Here is an 11,262-nt window from a genome sequence, read left to right as displayed (position 1 = left end):
TTTTACTCTTAATATGCCTTCATTGTCAAGGAAAGTTCCGATGAAATTGGAAGATTTTGCATCACAGAGATAACAACTCTGCACTAAAAGAATTAACTTCTTCTCAGAATATTCAATTTCAGATTGTGAAAGTTCAGAGATTTTACATTTGTCATTAACCTTACAGTTATTCACAAATCTCAATATCCCTGCAAATACTCTAATCATTTTATTGTAATACGATATTCTTTCTGCATACCAAGGGTGTGTGTCTTCGGTTACATTCATGTTTACAGATTTAGATTTTTTCCTTTTAATATCCACGTCATTAGACTAATAAACAATGCTGCTGAAAGGCCAAAACTCATGGTTCTCTTTTAACCACGATGGACCTTCCCACCATCTCAATTTTAGCATTTGTTGTGTGGAACATCCACGTGATAGAATGTCGGAAGTATTCATATCTCCTGGCACATGACGCCACGAATATCCCTCAGTTAGTTCTCTGCTCTCTTTAACGTGATTAGCAACAAAAACAGATCAGTCTCCACATTCTTTGATCCACCACAAAGCAACAGTGGAATCGGACCAGAGTGTGACTTTAATGCCTAATTCATCGATAGCTTTGATAACAGAGTTAACAAGTCTGGCTCCTATACAGCAAGCCATCAATTCCAACCTTGGAATGCTCAAAGATTTTAAAGGAGCCACTCTGTTCTTAGCCCAAATGAGCCTAACCTTAATTTCACTTTCTTCCTTTGATCTAATAAAGACGCAAGCAGCATATGCCCCCTTGCATGGAACTACAAACACATGTAATTCTGATGTTTAGTTAAAGTTCATAAAACGAGGCAACATTTCAGTAACATTAAAAGGAAGTTCATCCTCCCAAGAAAAATGAGATTTCCACAGATCTCGTAATATAAGTTTAGGGAGCAATGTAGAAGGCGTCAACATACCAAGAGGATCGTAAAATTTTTGTACGGTATTCTTTCAGAATCGATGAGGCTAGAAATACCCAAAACTACAAATTGCCAAAGTTTATTTACTGAAAAGGTCATGGAATGCGTTGATAATATCGTTAAAATATTATCTTTTTTTTATAAAAAAAATAAAAAAAAAAATCCTTTCCGAAAACAGTCTAACCGAATTCCGTTTCAACGCAGTTAAACCAGATTCTAATTCAACTGCATTTCCTGTCAATAATTTTCCTAAAACATCTGCGCCGATCAAACGGTTAATTTCCATTTCATTTCGAAGAGAATCCGAGAAATCTATTTTCTTTCTTTTCAGTTCATTCAAAATATCTTTATTCTCAATCCTAGGAATAAAGCCGCAAATTCTTCTTTCAGAAAGAACTTCAAAACTACAAGAAAATGTTTTGTCTAAATTACTGACCTCGATCGGGAATACATCACGATTCATCGGTTTAGTTTCTTTCCCTCCGAATAACGCATGAATAACAGTTTCAGTTCTAAGTGGAGAAACATTGAGTTGATTTAGATGTTTTCATTTATGAAGCTAGATTGCGAACCAGAATCGAAAACAGCGCGAATTAATTTTTGTTGACCTTGATGTCGAATAAAAACACAAAGCGTTTGCAAAAAGATAGTTTCGCTTATGCTGCTGTTAGAGAGGGAATTCTCAGATTTTGGAGCAACACTTTTAGATTCATTTTTTTTTATTCCACATTAAATCAAAATGATGGCTATTACAATGAGAACAATTCAATTGATTTTTAATATTACAAAAATTTGCTTATAAGCCCAAATTTTTTTAAACAAGAAAAACATACTCCTTTTTCCTTTAATATTAATTTCTTATCATCTAAAGACATTTTCTTAGCTGAAAAGCATTTCTCACTAGGTTGCGATTTGTCACAAAAAATACAGTTTTGAACCCTCTTACCTTGCGTTTGAAGACTTACCAACGCTGATGCGGTTGTTGATTCAATCGGTTATAACTGTTCATTATGGATTCTGTAATTATCCCTTCTACGATTGCCTGGCTGGATTCCAAATCCAGCTCTAGCAAAAGGTTAATCATTTCTTCACCTTTTACTTTCTGACGTATTAAGTTCATTAAGACCTCTAAAGTTCGTGGATCTTTAGTCTCTGACAGACTACGATGATTCTGGCTCCTTTCCCATGCCAATAAGATTTCTTCAGGCAAACAGGACTCCACAAGTGGACACAGGAATTCGCTGTATTTTTCCTGGGTACGTCCTAGGCTTTCCAGGGCGCGTATTTTCCCTTCCAGTTCGTCATATAATGCTGGAAGGTCAGTCTTGGAACGTCCGGAGGCCGCATTCTTCATCACCATGGACAGCAAGTCTCACGTATATTTGAACTAGTAAGTCTTCCCGTCCGAATCTTTCTTTTAGCTGAGCGATGGCTTTTGGATAGTTTTCAGCTGTAGCCGGGAAACTTTCCACAACACGGGCTGCCTTCGTTTTTGGCACAACAGCTTGCAGTAAATACTGAAATTTGTCTTCATTCGGAATGCTTGCATCCTCATCGATTTTCTTAAATTGACTCCAGAAGGTTAGGTATTCTTTGGCGTCTCCACTAAACTTCTTTAGCTCAATTTTTTCGAGTTTGAATTTGCGTCTTTCAGGGGATACTTTAGTACTAACTTCCATGCAGCTCATTTGTTCGACTTGAGAACAAAGCTCAGAATATGTATCCCGATATTCCTCAGCCGACAAAAAGTCTTCGTAAGCCGTTTCGGCATCTTCCAGTTCCAAGATTCGGTATGTAAGTTCGGTTTGGCATATTTCCAAACGATGAAATTTATCGCTAATTTGCGATTTCAAAATCACATTTTTTTTTTAGTTCAGGTACTTCCTTCGTAAGCTCTTCAACCTTTTTCGCATATACCGTAAACAAAGTACGATACGATTTTGGCTGTGTTTTCAACTGTGTCAAATCCATTGTCATGAAACTCAGAAAAATTCAAATCAAAAGTACCCGGTCCTGTCACGAACGCCACTACTTTCAAAAACCAAAACTAAAACATAGAATCTTTCAGAAATTTAATAGGTCTGCATCTACCAGATGCGGGGTACTTAAGTCAAAATAAGTTCAAAGGTTTATCAGACACATAACGTTTATTGACAAATGGACGATACAAACACACTTATAATAAATAATCACACGGCAAAGCCGAAATCACAATCCGAACTGAATATATCATGCAACTCGCAGGCTGGCGCCACAACACCGCCGCCAGGTGGCTGTTACATTTCGCTTTGCTTTACAACAAACGGCAAATTCTTACCCTCAGCCGATGACTAAAAGTGATGGATTTTCCGCGTGATATTCGAAACGAATTCGAGATGTATTTCAAACTTAACTAGTTTATTATTTGTAATCCTATAGAATGAGAAGGAAATGCGCGATATATTATCACTACTTTCATATATTAGCACCTAGTTTTCAGCTTTTGCTGATATATTCTACATAGTGTTCAACGAAGTTTAGCAGGAATATATACAACATACCAGTAATAAAAATAAAATTTCATTTTGTTTATTCTGAATATTAAAAAAAAAATTTTCCAGATTGTTTTTCTTTGAAAACCCAAGATACACAATGCTAAATTGCAGTCTCTCAGTAAGAGGCCGCTACGATCGTTGATGAAACTCCGAAGGCGAATGGGTGCAACTTCATTATACTTAACTGAAGTTTGCTGACTTTTATTATTTTGATCCCCTGATGCTCAAAACAATGAAAGGCAAAATAGGTGTGTTGGAACAAGTTGTCTATATACAAATTAAATAGATATTTAAATTTTTGCTTAGTGTCCAGAATGTTATTTTTAAAGATTTAAAATGCTTGTATATATTACCACTTTTTAAATAAAAGATATGATTTATAAATAAAATCACCTAGCATCAGTCCATATTCCTCTTTCATTGTAAAGGGTAACCTCTCATTAAAGCTTTGAAACAAAAGCTAATATTTTGAAAAGGCAGGTCATCACGACGTACATATTAAAAACGATATATTTTATCTCTTGTTTACAGCTAGATCGGCTCGTTCTGAAAATCTGCATTCTCGGAAGTGGTACAGATTCTGAATTACAGCCCAGTTTTTTTAGAATAAATTTTTAATATTAAGATTCCATAAGCGAGAATTAAATGAATAATTTTATTATTAATAATCAAATTGCCATTTAAAAGGAATAATTAATATTTCTGTTAAAATAATTCAGTTTACTCCTTTTTCATTAATTTGGATACAAAAAGTTTTTAATTAAAAAAATTACTATCGACAACTCATATTCTATTTATTTCTTATTATGAGTATTGTTCCTCGATACAGTTTTCAATATTTCGACGAAGACCTGGCGTCACTTAATTTGTATGGTTTGAAAGAATCCACTGTTCGAATTTGTTTTTGTGACAGTAATATTTACGCCGCACTTCCAATTTCTGATGAATTCATATTGACTAGCTCCATACTTTGCAAAATTTCTTACTCCTCATTAAGAAACATTAAACTCCTTTAACATTAATCTTTTTGAGAAATTAAGTTCCGGATAATGATAATCTTTTTAAAATAATAATCTTTTTGAAATTTATGTTTTGTTTTAAAACCGGTTTTTCATGAATTAATTCTGTTTTACTCTGGTGTTTATACCCAAAATATTATTTGAAAAATATAATGTAAATAAACTGTTAACTTTTATCCGTCACTGCAAACAAGTCTTTCCTGAAGTATAAATATTCGTTTGGTCGTACAAATGTTACTCAGGGTACTTACAATATATAGTGGCTTCTTATTGCTATTTTTACTTTTTTGTACTTACTTTTAGTAACAATTTTGTTTCATTAATCTTGGGATACATTGCTGTAACATCAATTTTGTTAATTTTTCTGTAATAATGACAGGTTTACATAAAAAAAAAAAAATCTAATAACTGCATAATCTTATTATCTTTCACATCAGCGTAGTTGTTAAATAATTTTTTAATTGTATGGAAGATGTTAATTACATATTTTCGAAATTCAAAGCATATAATCAAAAATTCTACCAATATGTAAAAAAAAATTAAAGATTTAATCTGATCAAATATATTTCACAAAAAGAAGACTTGACATAAACATTAATAAATTTTTAATTCTGAAAATAATTTTTCGTGGTTTTGATGACTATTGACTGATAATTTTTGTACGAATTTCTTCATATAACATTTTTTTTTTAATAATAAATATTCAGTTGATTCCAAAAAGCCGGTTTTTCATGAATAAAACCAATCAAAACCGATTTTTGTTTATCACACGACCATACAACTTTTTTGTCTTATTTTTTACAGAGATTAGTTAGTTTCATGTTGTCGTCACTAGTGCCATTCTTGACAAATACATCAATACCACGATTGGTTGAATTTCGTTTGCAAACGATTTTTCCGTCACTATCGTCAACACTTTCAAGCAGGTTGAAAAGAGTTAACGATGACGAAAATGTTTCTTGACCGGTTGCCTGCGGGCTTAAACGGAAAACTGTCCACGAAAGCGTAGACGGTATTTGCCCGTCTGATTAGGCCTTAATACTCATTGGCAAGACCTTTTATTTTTAAACCGATTGCTGTTTTAAATAACACAACTGTTAATAGACTTTGTACAAACCGCTTCATAGAGGACACCACTGTCTTTTTTGAATTCCAAAGTTCGGAAACTCCAAAAAAAATGTTAATTGTATGCAAAATTCCCCAATAAAACTTCTTAATTATGTCTGATAATGTCCGAGTTAATTTATCTTTGAAAATTATTTATTTATCTTTTATAATATTATCTTTAATTCATCATTTATAATTAATATTTATTCAATATAACTTTTATATCATTCGAACCTTTTTACCTTTTTAAAGATGCAGTTTGAATTTTATTTTGATCTAACGGGAGCGCCTGTCAACAAACAGTTTCTAGAAATAATTCAGGTTGGCAAGACATTTCGTTTTCGCACTCATAGCTGATTTAGACAATGTTTTAAATCATAAATTTTGCAATAGCTTTATCCGGAGATACATTTTTCTTTGAATGCAACATTTCGACGATTTGTCTAGTGGTTAGACGGCGCTAACAGCGACCATTCTTAAATTTGATAACGGTAGCTTCAACTGCTTTTATTCAGTTACAATAAATTTACGAATTTAACAGCGCATTCTTTTTTTTTATTAGTTTTCCTCTGTGATTATAAGGGTAATCAATTTTAAATATTCTATTTTATTATTAACAGAGGCCGCCTTCTCTGTGAAGGGACCCGGTTCCAAAAAAACCCATCTGGATGTTTTTTTTTTTTTTTTTTTTTTTTTTTTTTTTTTTTTTGTAAAGTAAAAGAAAGTATAATAAAAGTAAAGTTTTGTAAAGTAAAATTTGGATCAATTATTCTAGATTGTACACCTTTATATTTTTCCTTTCATAGTGCTGCCACTGCCATATGCCTGTCCGCTACGATTCATAACACATAAATCACGCTCATTTAAATCTTTTCAAATTTTTGCTGGACTTTCTCCAGTCACATCAGTCACTTCAATAAATCTTATAAATGATTTTTTATGGTTAATCTTTCCTCTTCAAAATTTGCATACCTAATACGACTGAAGTTTGTTCTTTATGGTAATTATCAGGAGTACAATCCATTTGTATAACAGTGCTTAGATGCTTTTATATCATATTAATAAAAACATTCATGTACTTTTTTGTGGTCAGATGTACACAAGTACTTGGATACTTTTATATCGTCTTTAATTTTGTTAAAGGCTTCATTTCCTAATGCTGGAATAATTTTTTCTTGTGATCTATGTGTTAAATGATGCACAATTCTATTTTTCGAATTTTTTATTCTGTTTATATGATTCATTAGCACAGAGTCCCATTTAGTTAGTAATTCAATTTTTAAAAAATCCATTATTGGGGTTCCTATTATTTCATTGGGTCCTCGAAGTGGAAGATTATTATATGCTAATAATAGAATCACGTTTAAAATTCTTTGAAATAGTAATTTAAGTAGTTCTGTTTCCTTATGTATAGTAACGATTTGTTTTATCAAGAGTCGAATATAAACTTTGTCGTTTTAATAATTCTTTCCAAGCGATAAACGAATTAAAGTAAAAAATAGAATACTGATGATCTTGAATTACATTTGACAGCTATCTCCAGTTATTATAACCACCTATAAATCATGTAGATTGTTCATTCCCTCTTCTTTTGGAAAATAGTATACAGCAAAAAACAAAATGTCGCGTCTTGAGCTTTTGAATATATTAATCAGCTACGAAGCTGAATTTCACCATTTGACATTTTTCTTAAAGCAGTACGCAAAGGAAAATATTTCCTTACTATAGACATGATTAGATCTAACAATATTAAATATTTTATTGTATGAATTTCAAACTATTATATACTATCTAACTTAGTAAGAGAGGTAAATGATCGTAAATTTACTTACCTTAGGTTTATACAGGGTGCGGCACAAAAACTCGCATAAAGTTATTACATCATAGAATAGGAGTTAATTAATTTTTTTTTTAATTTTTGTTCATTTCTTTTTGTCTACCACTTCAGTTGTAATATATTTTATAATGTATCTTTTAGATTTAGATGAGAAAGATCACCCATGAACTGAAAATAAGGGACCGATCAGAGCAAGGAATTGCAAAATCAGAGCTTGGATTGAAGCCTTACAAACTCGTGCGGCTCGAAAGACGCCGAAAAATTTTGAAACGGGTGGCATGTCAGAACTGAGAGAGATTCCTTTTCACTAATGAGAAGCTCTTTACCGTCCGAAATTCCGTAACTCCTAGAACTATAGGATTTGATCTGTAGACGCACCAAGCACATCAGCAGTTGGTGAAAATCGCAAAAATCCAAAGTCGGTCATGGTCCGAAGCGAAATTTGCGAAAGCTGCAAAACTTCTCTGATTTTTGTGGATGAGGGAGCTAAAAAAATTCAAAAAGTGTACCAGTGGGACATTCTAGAAGCTGTTATATATCCATGGACCAAAACGCGCTTCGAAAATGTAAAATGGGAGTTTCAATAAGATTCTGCATCAGCTCACAAGGCTAAAAAGACACAAGAGTGGTGGATGGAAAATTCTCTGGACGTGATATCATCTGGAGAATGGGCACAATACTCGTCGAATCTCAATCCAAAGATTAATGTGCATGGTCCATTTTGAAGTCTAAGGCTTGCACTAAACGACATAAAAGTTTGGACTCTCTAAAGAAATGTCTTCTGCGGGAATGGGATTGATTAAAGGTAGAAGACTTGCGGCCCATTGCTGAAAATTTCAATAAGCGTTTGCGCCTCTGCATCACTGCAAAAGCCGGCTACTTTGAAACCAATTAAATTTATTTATCAGTAAAAGTCTACTCTTATTATTATATATTATACAGGGTGTTTCAAAAATGACCGGTATATTTGAAAAATCAATAAAAACTACACGGGCAGCGATAGAAATACACCGTTTGTTGCAATATGCTTGGGAAAACAGTAAATTTTCACGCATACAAAGTTGCGAAAATAGTTACAATTTTCAACAACAGATGGCGCTGCAGTCTGGAAAAAATCTAAAGTACGATTATTTCCAAATATCCACCATGCGCAGCAATAACATGGCATAGTCTCAGAACGAAATGAGCAGAAACGTGTGTAAACGTCTCAGGCGGGATGGCTTCAAATGCAGAACAGATGTACTGCTCCTGTTGTTCAATTGTTTCTGGATTGTGGCGGTTCACCTTTTCTTTCAAGTATCCCCACAGAAAGAAGTCGCAGGGGTTCATGTCTGGCGAATAGGGAGGCCAATCCACGCCGCTTCTTGTATGTGTGGGATAGTCCAAAGCAATCACACTATAATCGAAATGTTCGTTCAGGAAATTAAAGACGTTGGTCGTGCGATGTGGCCGGGCACCATCTTGCATAAACTACGAGGTGTTCGCAGTGTCCTCTAAGGCATTTTGTACCGCCACAAATTCACGAAAATAGTCCAGACAGCGTGGTGCAAGTAATCATTGCGGATCTGAAAAAATGGGTCAATGAGTCCTTTGGAAGAAACCATTACTTTTTTCGGATGCAGGAACGATGGGACAGCAACATGGGGGTTTTCGGTTCCTCATATGCGCCAGTTCTGTTTATTGACGAAGCCGTCCAGGTAAAAATAAGCTTCGTCAGTAAACCAAATGCTGCCCGCATGGATATCGCCGTCATCAATCCTTTGCACCATATCGTTAACGAATCTCTCGTGCATTCATGGAAGCAGCGCTGAGGGGTTGCCGAGTTTGAATTTTGTATGGATAGAGGTGCAAACTCAGGCGAATGAGACGATACGTGGACGTTGACTTTATTTGGACCGCAGCTGCAACACGACGAATGGAAAACCGAAGCCGCTGTTGAATCACCTGTTGCACAAGCTGAGCATTGTCCTTTGTGGTTGCCGTACGCTTTCGCCCTACCTTTCCAGCACGATCATCCTTCACGTTCCCAGTCCGTTGAAATTTTTCAAACAGATTCTTTATTGTATCGCGTTTCGGTCCTTTGGTTACATTAAACTTTCGGTGACAACTTCGTCTTGTTGCAACAACACTGTGTTCTAGGCGGTGGAATTCCATCACCAGAAAAATCCTCTGTTCTAAGAAATAAACCATGTTTTTCACAGCAAACTTGCAATCGGTGAAAGAATGGCGAATTCACATACTGCGTTTTCTTCTATACTTTTCAAATCGCCTGCAGCGTCATCTGTTCTAAATTGTAACTAATTTCGCAAGTTTGTCTGCCTGAAAATTTACTGTTGTCCCTAGCACATTACAACAAACGATGTATTTCTATTGCTGCCCGTTTAGTTTTTATTAATTTTTCAAATATACTGGTCATTTCTGAAACACCCGGTATTTTGTTGATTTATTAATTTTTAATCGAGTTATATTAAAATTCGTTTGCACTAGACTGTAATATATATGTAAACTTCATATATATTTCCAAATCTGTCGTTTTTTTCAATTAAATTTCTTTCTCCCTTTTTTCCATTCCACGATTATTGTTTAGAATATTATTTTAGTTCTTGATCATGGTCCCCCCCCCCCTTAATCTCGGGGCCTCGGTTCATAGCATCCGTCACACACCCCAGATGGCCGGTCCTGCACATATACACAAATTTTATTAAATACACCGTTTCTTTGGTTTTTATAAGCAATTAAAATTGTTAAACAAATCTAATCCATCCACACTAAATGGAGGCGACTTATTTACTCGTTCATTCGGCAAAATTCCCATTATCTGTGATAACAAGATGGGTTTACAATTGAAGCATGTTCCATAAAGATGAGCTGTTTTTCGTGCCAAATCTCTATCACCTAATGGCCAAAAGTTCAAACGTACAGCATTTAGTAGTCCTTGAGGCCTAATATGCAATAATTTTTTGTGTACACTAGAAAAATAAATTTGATTCCATTATGAGTGAATTCTAATTTCAGTTTTATTCAGTAGATACTAAAAAATGTATTTTATAATGTTTCGTTCTTCTTTAAATATCAACACCACCAAAACTGTCTTCCGTGACGTGATTATGATGGTATATGAATAAGGCTCTTTCACATTTTCCTCTTTCTTCGGGGATTATTTAAATTAAAGGCATTGTAATCGCTTGTACAATCCCAGAATATCTTGCTTTTCTGTAGCCATCATTTCTAAATTAATATATATTTTAAGTATTAAATTAAAATGATTTTCTGTGAAGGAAATAAAATGAAATTTATATCTGAATAATTTTATTTTTTTCCAGTGGTACAATTGATGGATTTATAAAGATACTATAGTAATAACGCTTCCTTTCCCTCTCGCCATGGATTGTCTGATTAAGCGGTTTGAAATACGAAATTATCAAACATCAAATCATATATAAAACAGGCATAAAGAAATATAAAATAAACTTCATTGTGTTAGAAAGCATTATTCAATGTAAAAAACATTTCATGTCTCAGCTTACATCTATAATCATTGTTCCGAAATGCCACTTTTTGCATAAAAAATTGTATTTTTCTTGGAGTTTAATGTAAAAAAGAATTGTAATATATGTTTTTTGAACTGACGGAGGAGGACTATATTTGTGTTATACTTGGGCCAAATATAGACGACGATGAAAATAATTTTCGAAACAAGCAAAAAGTGTGGAGTGCTCTTTACGAATAGGGTAATGCTAATTTTTGATTAAAAAATAACAAAATATATGTGCAATAAATTTCAGCACTTTAATGTGCCATGAAAAATATATTCAGTTATTTCC

At 33.8% G+C, this 11,262-nt stretch overlaps 1 protein-coding gene across 1 annotated transcript; it reads right to left on the bottom strand.

The window, feature by feature from the left end:
* Nucleotides 1-9,211: 9,211 nt before the first annotated feature.
* On the bottom strand, nucleotides 9,212-9,628 carry LOC129959338 (uncharacterized). Its single transcript, XM_056072156.1, has one exon. It carries the CDS (start codon nucleotides 9,626-9,628, stop codon nucleotides 9,212-9,214), a length of 417 nt encoding a protein of 138 aa, XP_055928131.1.
* Between the last annotated feature and the right edge of the window lie 1,634 nt (nucleotides 9,629-11,262).

Source organism: Argiope bruennichi, chromosome X1, assembly GCF_947563725.1.
Source record: "Argiope bruennichi chromosome X1, qqArgBrue1.1, whole genome shotgun sequence".
In the NCBI taxonomy this organism is placed as follows: domain Eukaryota; kingdom Metazoa; phylum Arthropoda; class Arachnida; order Araneae; family Araneidae; genus Argiope; species Argiope bruennichi.
The sequence above is the reverse complement of the archived record's forward strand: the minus strand, read 5'-3'. Positions and strand labels throughout refer to the sequence as shown.

Bases quoted from the DNA above. Each gene is read 5' to 3' on its own strand.
- LOC129959338 (XM_056072156.1), bottom strand. From the start codon at position 9,628: ATGGTTTATTTCTTAGAACAGAGGATTTTTCTGGTGATGGAATTCCAC.